Source organism: Dama dama, chromosome 25 (genome assembly GCF_033118175.1).
Source record: "Dama dama isolate Ldn47 chromosome 25, ASM3311817v1, whole genome shotgun sequence".
Lineage (NCBI taxonomy): Eukaryota > Metazoa > Chordata > Mammalia > Artiodactyla > Cervidae > Dama > Dama dama.
Window position 1 is genome coordinate 13,330,929 of NC_083705.1, and position 16,176 is coordinate 13,347,104.

A 16,176-nucleotide genomic window follows, 5' to 3' on the forward strand; every position below is an offset into this window, starting at 1 on the left:
TTAACTTTGCAAAATGAAAATCACTCTGTTGTAGCCTAGTGTAAGCGGAATGGATCCGCCTTTTGGGGATGCCTTTCGAAGCCACACCTTTTCAGAACAGACTCTGATGAGCACAGATCTCTTAGCAAACAGTTCAGATCCAGATTTCATGTATGAACTGGTAAGTAACATTTTCTTGGATTCTGCTTTAATCAATTTGGGGTAAAGGTATTGTATAGTTTTTTATTTATAAAGGCCTAAAAAGAAAAGAATGTAATTAGGCCAAACTTAATGCTTTTTAGTATCAGTCCTAGTATTTTAGCAGGATGTATGAACCCATTGAAAATAGTAGGAGGAAAGATTATCTAAACATCCTTAGATCTAGTTTTTGACAGTGAGGATGAGAAGACATCTTTTAGCCTAACAGTTAAAAGATTTTTCAGCTGGGATATTTAGGAATGATAACATGGAGCAAGGCATGTACTGCAGAGAATGTGAGGCAAAAATAGCAATTCCAAACAATATCTGAATATACTTATCATTTATTCTTGAGGTAAATAGACACTTAAGAATAATTTAAATTACATGCAACTTAAGCAGCATAGGTATATAAAAACTGGAAAGCTGACACAAATCTGTTAATTTATACAAACTATTGAGTTGTACACTTCGTAGAGGTGAATTTTGTGGTATGTAAACTCTATGTCAGTAAAACTGGTAAAACACACAGAGACACATATGCAAGCAAAAGGAAAAAACAAAGCAGACAAATGGAAAAATTGATACAGAGCAAAAACTTAAAGTGGAAAACTGAAAATTTCCTCATTTTCTTACTGAGCCTCCACCCACCAAACCTTCTCCCTAAAGGTAATTAAGATCACCAGAGTTTTTCTATTCATGTGTAATTAATAATAAATTAATATATGAATATTTTAAATTGTATGACATATTATAAATAGAGTGTTCTGTAACTTAACTCTTTCTAACATAACATGTGGTAAGTGGCCTTTCATCCTTATACATTAGAGCTTACGTGCATTCTTGTTAATGGCTGCATAGTCGTACTGACATTTTAAAAATCATATCTCTACTCATAAGAAGTACAGTAGTCATGAGAGGAGTATTTTATTCCCCAAGCCCAAGAGTTGTTACAAGTTCTTTCCAAAGATTTTATCTTTCTGTGGCTGAGTTTCAACTCTCTTTGGATTGCTCTTCACTCTGTGTTTAAGTTCTGACTTTAGGAGGACAGATTCTTCTATGATGAAGGAAAGGCCTTTATTGTTTGCTTTATAAACGAAGCTTGTTTCTAAGAAGATCTCCAAATCCTTTCTGAGTTAAAGATCAGGAAATGTATACTTTCTCAGGAAGAGTGTTTGTAGTGAAGTTCAAGAGCCCTTGACCAATACATAAGTTTCTCAGGGGACATAGTTTCCCTCTGTGTGTTTTTTCCTTGCCCAAGGAAATGATACTAAGTGGATTGGTAGACTGACATGTAAGTAATCTTTATCTTAAAACTGACCAAAGGTTGAGTACTGTTTACCTGATATAGGAAAGTGAGGCTATAGTTTATTAATTTTTTTCCTTAAATATGGTATTTGATTTTTTTTTTTTTAAACCTTTCTCAGGATAGAGAGATGAACTACCAACAGAATCCTAGAGACAACTTCCTTTCTTTGGAGGACTGCAAAGACATTGAAAATCTGGAGTCTTTCACAGATGTCCTGGATAATGAGGGTGCTTTAACCTCAAACTGGGAACAGTGGGATACATACTGTGAAGACTTAACGAAGTACACCAAACTAACCAGCTGTGACATCTGGGGAACAAAAGAAGTGGATTACTTGGGTCTTGATGACTTTTCTAGCCCTTACCAAGATGAAGAGGTCATAAGTAAAACTCCAACTCTGGCCCAGCTTAATAGCGAGGACTCTCAGTCTGTTTCTGATTCCCTTTATTACCCTGATTCACTTTTCAGTGTCAAACAAAATCCCTTGGCCTCTTCATTCCCTGGTAAAAAGATCACAAGCAGAGCAGCTGCCCCTGTGTGTTCTTCTAAGACTCTTCAGGCTGAGGTCCCTTTGTCAGACTGTGTCCAAAAAGCAAGTAAACCCACTTCAAGCACACAAATCATGGTGAAGACCAACATGTATCATAATGAAAAAGTGAACTTTCATGTTGAATGTAAAGACTATGTAAAAAAGGCAAAGGTAAAGATCAACCCAGTGCAGCAGAGCCGGCCTCTCTTGAGCCAGGTTCATGCAGATGCAGCAAAGGAAAACACCTGCTACTGCGGTGCAGTAGCCAAGAGACCAGAGAAAAAAGGGACGGAGCCTCTGCAGGGTCATGCCACTCCAGCTTTGCCTTTTAAAGAAACCCAGGAACTTTTACTCAGTCCCCTGCCTCAGGAGGGGCCTGGGGCAATTGCAGCAGGAGAGAGTAGCAGCCTTTCTGCCAGCACATCGGTCTCAGATTCATCCCAGAAAAAAGAAGAGCACAATTATTCCCTTTTTGTCTCTGACAACTTGGGTGAACAGCCAACCAAATGCAGTCCTGAAGAAGATGAGGAGGATGAGGAGGATGTTGATGATGAGGACCATGATGAAGGATTTGGCAGCGAGCATGAACTTTCTGAAAACGAGGAAGAGGAAGAAGAGGAAGAGGATTATGAAGATGACAAGGATGATGACATTAGTGACACTTTCTCTGAACCAGGTATTATATTTGGAGGCTTACCAAACTGTTTCCTACTCTCTTGAAATAGAAAGTTTTGCTGTGGGCTTTCTTTGTCTGAGTTTGGAGATTAAATGACTTAGTATCTTGGTTTGGATATATAATTGTTTTTATCTATTCAAACAGTTTTAAAATAATCATTCTTGCTCATGTGTGGTTCATATACTAGTCCCTTGAGGGCTCTTTCTTAATTAATCTTATGTTAAGTGACCTGCCAAAAGTCACTCTTTTAGCAGCTGTGCAAAGATGCCAAACTTGGTTGGTTTAAAAATATTCCTATTTCTGCCTTTGTCCCTCTGTTAGACTTAAGGTAAGTTTGAAATCCCAAGAATGATGAATCAAGTGATGATGGTTTATATTACTCATGCCTAATAACCAACAAAGCCTGTTCAATGAATAATGTAAAAGACAGCTTTTTCTTTGTGTCTGCTGCATCTTTCATTTGCACAGTATTTTTCCATTGAAGAAAAATACATGCTTTAATTTAATGAGCATGAAGGAGTCTCTGCTCTGTTTATATACAGCATATTATAAATAAAAGGGAAAAAGAAAATGAAACCTGTGGGGAACTGGTTCACTTCAGCATGTACATGGTTGGGCTCTTGTCACTGTTGGCTCATGCAGTTTTTTTTTATGAAAATGGTATTGCCAAGTGGCACAGAGTTAAAAATTCACAAAGAGGTGAAGATCTTCACATTTAAATGAAAGTTATTCTTCAAAAATAATGTTGATACTATAACTTCTACATAAAAGACCAAGTTATTAAAAACTTTATGAATTGTCAAAGTGAGCCCTTTTGTTGTTGGAATTTTGGGTAATATAAGCATTGATATTTAATCTTCAGAAAGGTTTTTCAGCCATAGAAGGTGCAGCAGTAGCTATATTGTGGCCAGTGAAGCATATTATTGCTGAGAGACTTTCCTCTTAGTGAAATTTTTCTGTTGCATAAATGCTTAGATTTATGCATTTGATACAACTAAATTGTTTGGCTTGGGTGTAGTTTCAAGTAAGGAAAAGGTACTTTGCTGTGGAGGAACCGAGTTTATGCATTTCATTTGGTTTACTTTAGAACTCCGTATAGTCTCGATAGAACCAGTTGTCCTTTCTACTTAGCAAGAAAACTTTACTGTCAGCCAGTTATTGAATCTGCTTTGAGTTGTTTGAAGGCGAGTTGTCTTTGCAGTTAGTGGTAAGTTATGTAGCGCCCTCCCATGGGGAGACCAGAGTGCTGTTAGTGGTCCTTACAGCCTGACAGGATCAGCCCTGTTGTTTTGAATCCCATATTTAGAATTAGGGTAGGAGGGAGGGGATGGATCGAGACAAGGAGTAATAACTAAGAAATGGAAAGTGTAGAGAAGAAAAATTTCTTTACCAGTTGACACTAAAAGGAATGTATAAATATTCCTTATAAATATTTAAATATTCCTGAGGGAGAAATTCTGCCATCACCAGTCAAGACGGGCAAGGACTATGCTGTTTATCCCACTTCTGGCTTTAGGTTTGCTTTTCTTTGACTTTTTTTTTTTTGGACGGGATCTTAGTTCCCTGACCAGGCATGGAACCTGGGCCCTTGACAGTGAGAACATGGAGTCCTAACCACTGGACCACTAGGGAATTCCCATTTTTCTTTGACTTTTAACTCCAGTTTAAGTTCATCCTTGATCTTTTGACTTGGTTTCACCTGGATAAATGTGTTGAGAGATGAGTAGGTCCATGAAGAGAAACCACTTCATAACTTGGCCTACATGTCCATTTTCTCAGTCTTTTGACTCTTGTAGGGAAGGGTAAACCTTGTTACAGCTGGTGTTTTTCTGTCCCGCCATATTCTCTTGCCCTGACCTGGTAGGAGAACCCTGATTTTGCGAGTTTGTTGGTGTTAAGCAGCCAACACTGCTTTAAAACAGAGATGCATTAGCTGGCACTTGGCAAGGTGAATCCTTCCTCTTGGTGCTGTTTAACAATGCTAAATGTTTGGATGGCATTTAATTCACTCACTTCCAGTTGACTTGAAGTAAAACCTCTTTGGTTAGGATTACTTGGACGTTTCTCACAAATGTCAACAAATGAAATGCTTTAACCTCAAATCAGTGATATTTTGTGGTATTTTGGGGATTTATTCACATTTGCTAATGAAAATTTCCCTTCTTGGAAAAAAGAGCTAAACAGGCAACTTTAAGAATACAAATGTGAATTGGTGAGAAGCAAGAAGAAATTCTTTGAAGCAGAAAAGTGGGATGGTTATAGTTTCTTCAGAGTGCTAGTTTTAGAGTGGGTTGATTGGTTTAATTTGCAGCAGACAGTGTACAAAGGCCCTTTTGTGATGACTCGCTCCCTTGATGCTGTTTCTTGGCAGTTGGCTACAACAGTGCCTGAGTCTGCAAAGCTCCAGGAAAGGTGTAAAATGGAGTTTCAGTCCCTACTCTGGACTTGCTCCTAAGTCTTAATAGAGCCTATCCTGAGGACAGGCAACAACTGTTTGGGGTCATGGAATTAGATGGTTGTAAGGCTAGGATTTAGGCCCCCAGAATGAGAATTTAATTTGTAATTCCTATCAAACATTTTCATGATTGGCTTTACCAGCTTAACGGCAGTAACCTGCACTAATCAAAGATGTGTGATCAGAATTTTAGGCGTCTATGTATGTCACCTTTTTGACTGCCTTTTGGTAATTGTGTCAGGAAGGAATGAATTAGATCAATATGGTGATCCATCAAATGGAAAGAAAATAGAAAAATCTCCATGGGAAATGTGCATTTGTACATTAAACAAATCACTGATTTGTTTTAAAAAAAAGGTGGGGAGGATAATACCTATCTTGTGTTAGACACTGTGTATGCTAGATTATTGGCTATGCAGAGGTAAACAGAATTGACATGATTCTAGTTTAGTGGGTTTATTTACTGTTAGGATTTCTTGGTCTTCTGATCTTATGTGTACTGTGACTTGGCAAGAGAGAGAAGCAAGATGAGTGTTTCTTAAAATTTATTTGACCACAGAACTCACTTGGGATTGAGGGCATATTTTATAGTAATAGTGTTCCTAAGAACACACTTTGAGAAATACTTAATCATCTTAAATGCAAGACCAGTGATCTAGGAATATATTGAATAACTTTTCTGCATGCTACTTGATCACAGTAGTCTTTAAATTGAAAGACTTGAACAAATCCTTTGTGTGTATGTAATGTGTGTGCACACACATTATTGTGAATTTATGCTTTAGAAGATTTTAGATTAAAGAAAACGGATGCCCTTAAACACTTTTTTGGAAAAGGCTGAACATATGAATTAAGCAAAACTGATAACTAATTTGGGTAGGAGAGAAGAAGTCCAAATCCTAATGACTGGATTTAACATGGAATATATATGGGAAAAAATTCTCTTCAGACCATTCAAGTGGATAGGCACAGGAAAGTAAGAAGCCAAATTGGAGCCAGAGTCATGGGGCCTGAGCCAGTCCCAGCTTTGCCAAATCACTTAAACCTCCATGAGCATGTTTGTGTAAATAGGGTTAATAACCTCTTCCTACAAGATTCTTAGAAGCCTCAGATGAAATACCTGTGAGTACTCACAAAATATGTGAGTACATTAAGAGAGAGACTGTTTTGCCAGAAATCTAGGCCACCTGAGGAGCATATCAAATAAAGTGTCGGGGGGATGGGTTGCCTGAGAAAGTTACATGTGAAAATATTTCCTTTATACTTTGGTCTGGGGTGGACTTAAATGTGGGACACCAGTTTTTGACACTGTTGGGAGTGTTTCATTTGGTGCATCTGCCTATGTGGAGGTATAGTTAAAGCTATGGTTTTTCCAGTAGTGATATATGGATGTGAGAACTGTACCATAAAGAAGGCTGAGTGCCAAAGAATTGATGTTTTCAAATTGTGGTGCTAGAGAAGACTTGAGAGTCCCGTGAACTGCAAGGAGATCAAACCAGTCAATCCTAAAGGAAACTAACCCTGAATATTCACTGGAAGGACTGTTGCTGCAGCTCTAATACTTTGGCCACGTGATGGTTAAGAGTCGACTTGTTGAAAAAGACCCTAATGCTGAGAAAGATTGAAGACAAAAGGAGACGGGGATAGCAGAGGATGAGATGGTTACATAGCATCACCAACTCAGTGAACATGAATTTGAACTAACTCTGGGAGATAGTGGAGGACACAGGAGCGTGGTGTGCTGCATAGAGTCCATGAGGTCGCAGAGTCGGATGTGACTTAGCAAACAACATATTCTGTGCACAGCCCTTTTGTACTTCTAAGATGGACGTGCTCTGAGGGTATTTTGGTTTTACAGATCATCCTGTATTGGGTCAAACCAGTAGTTCCAGTGCCCCAGAATTAATTATTTTCTGAAACTTCCTATTAGTAGGGAAAATAGCTTCTTAAAAAGTGAAGTAAATTCAAATTGCTTCTGATAAAATATTAGTTAGAATAGGCATATGTTTTGTGTGAGAACTGTCATTCTTGTACTTTTACAAAAAGGATAGGGTGGGAAGTAGGAAGAAAACCACTATTGCCTTACAGAATTCTGCCTGGTAGGTTACCATCCGAGAAATCCAACAGCTTTCTGTCTGGGAATATTTCAAATGCATAAATATTAGACAGAAGACATCAAAAAAAATTGTATGGTCTCTTTAAGTACCATCGTTAACCCATTAGTTATATATATATATACCATTATACTTTGACATTCCTGTGACTGTATTTCCTTTTTTAAAAATTGAAGCATAGTTGATTTATGCAGTGTTGTGTTAGTTTCTGGTATGCAGCTAAATGATTAAGTTATGTATACATAAAATCTTTTTCATATTCTTTTCATTATAGGTTATTATGAGATATTGTATATAGTCCCCTACTGTGCAGTAGTATGTTGTTGTTTATATATATATAGTAGTTTCTCTCCACAAATTCCAAACTCTTAATTTATTCCTCTCCCCACTTTCCTCTTTGGTAATCAGATTTATTTTCTATGTCTGTGAGTCTGTTTTGTAAAATAAGTTCATTTGTATCATATTTTAGATTCCACATGTAAGTGATATCATATGGTATTTATTTTTCTTTGTAAGACTTCACTTAATATGATAATCTCTATTTCTGTCCTTGTTGTTGCAAATGGCATGATTTAATTCTTTTTTATGGCTGTGTAGTATTCTGTCTTCTTTACCCACTCAGCTGTCAGTGGACATTTAGGTTGCTTCCGAGTCTTGGCTATTATAAGTAGTGCTGCTGTAAGCATTGCGGTGCGTGTGTCTTTTTGAACTAGAGTTTTTCTTTGGACATGTGCCCGGGAGTAGAATTGCTGAATCCTGTGGCAACTCTAGTTTTTGAAGGATCCTTCATACTATTTTCCATAGTGACTCTACCAACTTACATTCCCGTCAACATGCACGTCCTCTCCAGCATTTATTGCTTTTGGACTTTTTAATGATGGCCATTCTAACTGGTGAGAGGTGTTACCCATTGTGGTTTTGATTTGTGTTTCTTTGACAATTAGCGATATTGAGCATCTTTTTCATGTGCCTATTGGCCATCTGTATGTCAGCTTTGGGGAAATGTCTATTTAGGTGTCTGCCCATTTTTAGATTGAGTTGTCTTCCTGTGGCTGGATTTCATTATTCTCTCAATCTTATGTGATGATACAAAAAAAGTGTCATATACTAACCAAAGAGAAACCTAAGGAAGATACACAATGTAGTTATTTCTGTTTATTAATCTCTGAATATTTTATGAGTTAGAAATATCTGTATTAAATATTATTTTTACAGATTTGGTTTATTATCTTTGACATGCTAATGATGTTTTCAGGTGAAATGTGTCAAGTAGTAAATAGAAGGAATCTTTTTGTTTTTCTTGATTGGTTTATTAAAATTTGTGGAACTTAAGAAATGTTGGGGGGGGGGTGGGCATTTTCTTTTTTTAAGGCTATGAAAATGATTCTGTGGAAGACTTGAAGGAGATGACTTCAATTACTTCTCGGAAAAGAGGTAAAAGAAGGTACTTCTGGGAGTACAGTGAACAACTCACACCATCACAGCAAGAGAGGATGCTGAGGCCATCTGAATGGAACCGAGAGACCTTGCCAAGTAACATGTATCAGAAAAATGGCTTACACCATGGTAAGAGATTTTGATCATACATGTTGTGCGTGTCCCTCCCTCCCATCCATCTTTCCTTCCTTTTTCTTTGTTTATATCTTCTTATTTTTAAAATATAGTTGACTTTCAATATTACATTATTGTAGTTTCAGGTATATTATATAGTGACATTTGCATGTACCATGAACACCACAAGGGCTTCCCTTGTGGCTCAGCTGGTTAAGAATCCGCCTGCAATGCGGGAGACCTGGGGTCCATCCCTGGGTTGGGAAGATCCCCTGGAGAACGGAAAGGCTGCCCATTCCAGTATTCTGGCCATGGACTATACAGTCCATGGGGTTGCAAAGAGTCAGACAGGACTGAGTGGCTCTCAGTTCATTTCATGATCACCATGATAATCAGTCTCAGTAACCATCTGTCCCTAATATTTTAAGTCACTTTTAAATAGAGATAGTAAACCACAATACTTAATCATTAAACATTATACATAGGTTCAACCCCTCCTGACAAATGGGAGAGTGGAGCAATAGAGCTGCTGTATTATATGCTGTGATTGCTCTTCATTAGTGAATGGCTCTTTTCAGTTTTAACAGCCATCACCTAAACAAGGAGGAAAGCTTGTGTAAAAATGATTTCTAGTCACTTCTTAGTCTACCTGTCTTACCCAGGAAATGACCAGGAGCCTGCTGATTGCTGACATGTTGCAGCTGCTGTTAGCAAGAAAGAAGGATTGGGGAGGAAGAGAATGGGCTCCAGTACCTCTGTCTTTCATTCTTATTCAGTCTCCAGGCCTAAATGTAAACAGGGAGATTGGAATCAAAATTGTGGTGGGAGAAGAGAGGATGGAAAGGAAGAATAATTGTGGAGAAAAGGAATGGAGTAGGAGAAACTAAACAGTAGGAATCAGGAGAAGCTTATGGTCTTAGGCCAGATTTCGACTATGAACCCAAGAGGGTGTAATTGAGTAGAATTTCTTCTGCACAAATTTTATTTTTACCTTAATCCAAAGTCTGTACTGAGAAGGTGGGGGGCACCAGTAGGTCTAAAGCTCAATAAACAAGTTTAGTAGTCGCTCATGCTACAGATTTAAGTTGCTAAGCATTTTTGACACAGATGTTGTATCAGAAGTATATTCCTACCTCATTTTCCCTTTCCATAGCACTCAGGTCTGTATTCTCCTATCTTTCAGTGAATGAAAGACTTAGGGTTTTGACTTGGGATCAGTTTTCTGCCAGAAATGAAAAGACAGGTCCAATAAACAGGCCCAGGTAGCATGTAATGAGTTCTAGGAAAGTTGTTCAGGGTATTGCCATTAGAGGGCAGAGCCATCCCTGTTGCCCTCAGTGGTAGGAAAGGTCTTTCTGACACTTCTGTACTGTTGTTTATCAAACTGACTGAAGACAGAGTTTCTGAAAAGGCAATCCTCATTTGCTGGACTTATGAGTTCAACACAGGAATATGTATGTCTGACAAATTTTCAGTTATAGTGGTATAAACGTCTTGGTTTGGGTAAAATTTCCAAATTTGTTCCTGACCATATAGTATATCCTAGCCCTGATTTTTATGTGCAAATGAGCTTGCACTATAGTCCTGAGGTTTGATTATTACTTCCATGCAGATAATTAAGAATCTGTCATAGTGGGGCTGCAAACCTTAAGATGGAGAAGGATTGGGAAAAGGATAGAGTTGTGCCATATTACCTCCATTTCTTGCTGTCACAAGGTGGGAAGGAGAGGAGTCCACCCCTCCTTCCGTAGATTGTTCATATGCTGAAAAAGAAAAGGGAAGAGAGAGATGGATTTTTAAATGTCTATAGAAAATGTATCTCTTGTTAAATAAAATGATCTCACTTAAACTTCTCTTAAATCATCTATAGGAAAATATGCAGTAAAGAAGTCTCGGAGAACAGATGTGGAAGACCTGACTCCAAATCCTAAAAAACTACTCCAGATAGGCAATGAACTGCGGAAACTGAATAAAGTGATCAGTGATCTGACACCAGTCAGTGAGCTTCCCTTAACAGCCCGGCCAAGGTCAAGGAAGGAGAAAAATAAGCTGGCTTCCAGGTAAATGCTAATCATGTTCACTCATGGAGGTGAGGTTAGACTAAGTGAGCTTTCATAGAGTAGATGGCCTTCAGCCATTTTTGCAGAAATATCCTTTTTATAAATAGTACAATGAGAGTATTATAATTTTTCCTTTGAAAATAAATGATGGTACTTATGCTTCATGGAATAAGTTTTTAAAGGGGAGAAGTGAATGAACTCAATGGCCTTATATTGTAGTATAAAAATGAAAAATTTTATCGTAGCTTTATTTTTTGTTTGTTTTGCAACAACTCCAGGTTTTTTTAATTGAGGTATAATTTACTTGTCTTCCCTTTTAGTGTATTCTTCTGTGAGTTTTGGACAAACACATCCAATTATGTAACCACAACCATAATCAAGATACTGAACATTTTTATCACCTTAAAAGATTTCCTTTGCCTCTTTGTAAAACTGAACTCCTCCTCTTACCCTGACTCCTCCCAACCACCGATCTATTTTTCTGTTCCTACAGTTGTGCCCTTTCTAGAATACAGATGGAATCATTCTCTGCAGCCTTTGAGTCTGACTTTGATTTCACGCAGGATGAAATTGAGATTCATCCATGTTGTGTGGAGTAATAGTTTGATACTCTTTATTGATGGTAATAGTCCTTTGAAGTGATATATTAGTACTCCAGTGTATCTGTTCACCAGGTGAAGGGTAGTTGAGTGGTTTCTAATTTTTGGCAGTTACGAATAAAGTCACCATAAACATTTACTTGAGTTTCTCAGGTGGCTTAGTGGTAAAGAATCTGCCTGCTAGTGCAGGAGATGCGGGTTCAATCCCTAGGTTGGAAAGACCCCCAGGAGGAGGAAATGACAACCTACTCTGGTATTCTTGCCTGAAAAATCCCATGGACAGAGGAGCCTGGTGGGCTGCAGTCCATGGGGTCTCAAAGAGTTGGACACAACAGAGCAACTGAGCACATACACACATTTACTTGCAGGTGTTTATGTGAACATAAGTTTTCATTTCTCTTGGGTAAATACCTAGTGTGTTTATAAGAAAATGCCAAAGTAGCTGTTTCCAAAGTAATGAAGTAAATTAAAAAAATATTTACTATTTTCCAAAGTAGCTGTATGTAATGTTCCACATTCCCTCAAGCAACATATGAGGGTTCCACTTACTTCACATCTTCTACAACACTTGATTGTCACTTTTTGTTTATTTTGGTATATTAGCCATAGCTTTATTTTTTGAATGGTGAAATTTTAAGAAATAAGTTTGGATAAATGATTATATTGTATGTTTTGGGTAATTGAGGCCCTTGATGTAAACATCAGTAGACAGTGATTTTTTTGGTTGCTAATAGAAGATGACAGCAGCGGAAAGGATATTCTGAATGTTCACTTTAAAAAAACAAGTGAAGTAATTGCTCCTTCCTTTCCCAGGGCTTGTCGGTTAAAGAAAAAAGCACAGTATGAAGCTAATAAAGTGAAATTATGGGGCCTCAACACAGAATATGGTAAGCCTACTCTTACATGAATTTGATTAATTTCCATTTACCTTGCTGACTGCTCTCTGTTTATTATTTTTGGTTTTGTTATTTGCTTTCCCTGTATTCTGCCCAGCTTTCAGCCAGCCTCTTGGATTTAATGCTTTGTTTTTGGTAGCACTGGGTGCTGGTTGCTGCCGCGGGCTTTCTTTTGTTACGGAGCTTAGGCTCTAGGTGCACGGGCTTCTATAGTTGCAGCCTGTGGGCTCTGTAGTTGAGACTCGCAGCCTCCGGAGCTTGGGCTCAGTAGTTGTGCATGGGCTTTAGTTGCCCTGCGGCATATGGAATCTCCCTGGACCAGAGATCAAACCCGTGTCCCCTGTACCAGCAGGTAGATTCTTGTCTACTGTACCTCCAGGGAAGTCCAGGCCAGCCTTTTTTTTTTGTTCATCCATTCAGTAAGCTATACTGTTATTTATTCATGTTCTTCTCTTAGTGTCTATCTGTGGCTCACCAAGCCAGATCTCCTCTTGTGATCATGGTAATCTCTGACTTCAATTTTACAGTTGTGTGTGAAGTTAGCCAGTTTTATTGACCAATGTATATTTTAACCTTTGAGTGGATAGTTTGGAAATGTGTTTTACAAATGTGATTGCTCATTAGAATCATCTGTGTGTACATATTAAACTACAGATTTCTAGACTCCTCCCCAGATTCTCTGAACTACAACCTATGCAAGTAGAACCCAGAAATCCATATTTTTTTAATGTTACCCCAGATGCCTCTTATGCAGCCATTTTAGTACTTATTTGGGATCTGTTGGTTTGGATCAGTGCTTTCTGATCGTTCACATCCTGGTACATGCAGGAAACTGTCATCTCTAAGGCATCCTGGAGTATAATGGAGTAGGCTGCTCATGGGAGGAGGCCCCTGTGGGTTGACAATGAAAGTGAAAATCATTCAGTCGTGTCCAACTCTTTGCAACCCCATGGACTGTATAGTCCATGGAATTCTCCAGGCCAGAATACTGGAGCGGGTAGCTGTTCCCTTCTCCGGGGGATCTTCCTAACCTAGGGATCAAACCCAGGTCTCCTGCATTGCAGGCAGATTCTTTACCAGCTGAGCCACCAGGGAAAGCAAATCATCATCTCACACACTTGGAACCTTTTTATAGTGAACTAAAGGGTGGGGCGGAGAAGGCCATGGCACCCCACTCCAGTACTCTTGCCTGGAAAATCCCATGGATGGAGGAGCCTGGTAGGCTGCAGCCCATGGGATCGCTGAGTCAGACACAACTGAGCGACTTCACTTTCACTTTTCACTTTGATGCATTGGAGAAGGAAACGGCAACCCACTCCAGTGTTTTTGCCTGGAGAATCCCAGGGATGGGGGAGCCTGGTGGGCTTCCGTCTATGGGGTCGCACAGAGTCGGACACGACTAAAGTGACTTAGCAGCAGCAGCAGCAGAGGGTGGGGAAGCTCTGCTTTTGATCTTCTATAATAAGGACCACCCCTCCCTCCCCCTTGCTTGGTTACTCTTCCTTATGCCTCGTGTCATAAGAGCTCATATGTTCCTTTGCCTTTAAAATTGTCCTCTTCACTGTCAGTTAGCTGTTGGGCTAAGCTGTATCTGAAAGTGGAACTGTGGCTAAATAATTGATTATTATTTGTTTCCAGAGATTTTCTTAACTCCAGCATGATGTCTGGCACATAAATGCTCAATAAGTGTGCACGCGTGTGTGCTCAGTCACTACGTTGTATTCAGCTCTTTGTGACCCCACAGACTGTAACTCCCCGGGCTCCTCTGTCCTTGTGATTCTCCAGGCAAGGATACTGGAGTGGGTTGCCATTTCCTTTTCTAGGAGACCTTTCTGACCGAGGGATTGAACCCGGGTCTCCTGCCTTAGCAAGTGGATTCTTTACCACTGAGCCACTTGGGAAATCCAAGTGTTGTGCAGTTTTTCTGAATCCACTGCCTTGATTATCTTGTTTCCATTTGTGAGGATAGAAAGAGGATTCCCAACCGTGATGTTTACAACTTGTGAAAAGAACTCATGGTATTATTTATTAACAGCCATACAGGCGCTCTAATCAAGGTAAACAAATTAGGTAAAACAATAGTTGTTGGAATAAAGATCGATCCATTTTCCTATTCTTGCTTTTTAAAGCATTTTGACTTTGAACTCTGTAAGTGTGTGTGTGTATATACACACACTTAAGGCTCAACATTCAGAAAACAAAGATCATGGCATCCAGTCCCATCACTTCATGACAAATAGATGGAGAAACAGTGGAAACAGTGGCAGACTATTTTGGGGGGCTCCAAAATCACTGCAGATGGTGACTGCAGTCATGAAATTAAAAGACACTTACTCCTTGGAAGAAAAGTTAGACCAACCCAGACAGCATTTTAAAAAGCAGAGGCATTACTTTGCCAACAAGGTCCATCTAGTCAAGGCAATGGTTTTTCCAGCAGTCATGTATGAATGTGAGAGTTGGACTATAAAGAAAGCTGAGCACCAAAGAATTGATGCTTCTGAACTGTGGTGTTGGAGAAGACTCTAGAGAGTCCCTTGGACCGCAAGGAGATCCAACCAGTCCATCCTAAAGGAAATCAGTCCTGAATATTCATTGGAAGGACTGATGCTGAAGCTGAGACTCTAGTACTTTGGCCACCTGATGTGAAGAGCTGACTCATTGGAAAAGACCCTGACGCTTGGAAAGATTGAAGGCAAGAGGAGAAGGGGACGACAGAGGATGAGATGGTTGGATGGTATCACTGACTCAATGGACATGAGTTTGAGTAAACTCCGAGAGTTGGTGATGGACAGGGATGCCTGGCATGCTGCAGTCCATGGGGTCACAGAGGGTTGGACACAACTGAGCAACTGAACTGAACTGAAGTATATATATAATGATTGCAATGTCACGGGCATTCATATTTCATTTTATAATAGAACCTGGCTGACTCACAATGCAGGGAGATGTGGTAGGTCACTGGAACCCTTCTAGGTCTCTTTTTCTCTGGATGCATGTGGGCATATAACTGTGTGTCGTTCAGTTAATAAATTTATCCATAATCATGTACATCTGTATGGCCATATATTTTTGTGCTTGTATATATGTATGTGCAGGCCCACGAACACATATTTTCTGTGTTCTGGGGTGGGGAACAATTGGGAAATTGGTTAAGGGCCAGGAATATGTGTATTTCTGAATGTGTTCCTCTATTTCAAATTGAGTTTTTGATGGCCTTTAATTTTTCTTATTTCCGAAGCTAACTTAAAGCCTGTAGATATATTCATGTAGGAAAAAAACTTATCTCTAGGTGCATTTTCTTCTCAATTAGCACAGAGGAAAAGGACCTTCTCATTCATTTTTCTCTTCCACGTCTGTCTTACATGCTTCTCTTTTCCAGTCTTGAGAAGAGCAGCCTTGACTTGGTTTAGAAGACATGTCAGAAGCAATGTAGTAGTTGCTACTTCTGTGTAGTTTGCCACATGTATATATTTTTTATAATTAAATTTATTTATTTTTAATTGAAGGATAATTGCTTTACAATATTGTGTTGGTTTCTGCCAGATTACATGTGGTTTGCAAGTTCTTCCCATCGAACATAGATATATCTCTCAAGGGAATGGTGCCCCTGAGTCCTCTAAATATTGGGAGTCACTGTTAACTGCTTTGTGGAACACTTTTATCCGTTACCTATTGACCCAATGGTTTCTAGAATCAGTGACATTGGAAACAGATTTTGGGACTTGGGAACCATAGGGCTGCCAACTTTATATTTTGCCACATGAGGACATTAAAATGAATATCATCTACAATTACTGTCATTTCATGCAG

General features: G+C 39.0%; 1 protein-coding gene across 2 annotated transcripts in view; it reads left to right on the forward strand.

The window, feature by feature from the left end:
• The window catches only part of CREBRF (CREB3 regulatory factor), a 59,821-nt gene that overhangs the window by 26,208 nt on the left and 17,437 nt on the right, over positions 1–16,176 (forward strand). For both annotated transcript variants that reach the window (XM_061129491.1, XM_061129490.1), the window contains exons 3-7: positions 35–160; positions 1,605–2,691; positions 8,632–8,826; positions 10,682–10,871; positions 12,284–12,357. In XM_061129491.1, coding sequence (XP_060985474.1) covers positions 35–160; positions 1,605–2,691; positions 8,632–8,826; positions 10,682–10,871; positions 12,284–12,357 — 1,672 coding nt within the window. The remainder of the gene's footprint in view (positions 1–34; positions 161–1,604; positions 2,692–8,631; positions 8,827–10,681; positions 10,872–12,283; positions 12,358–16,176) is intronic.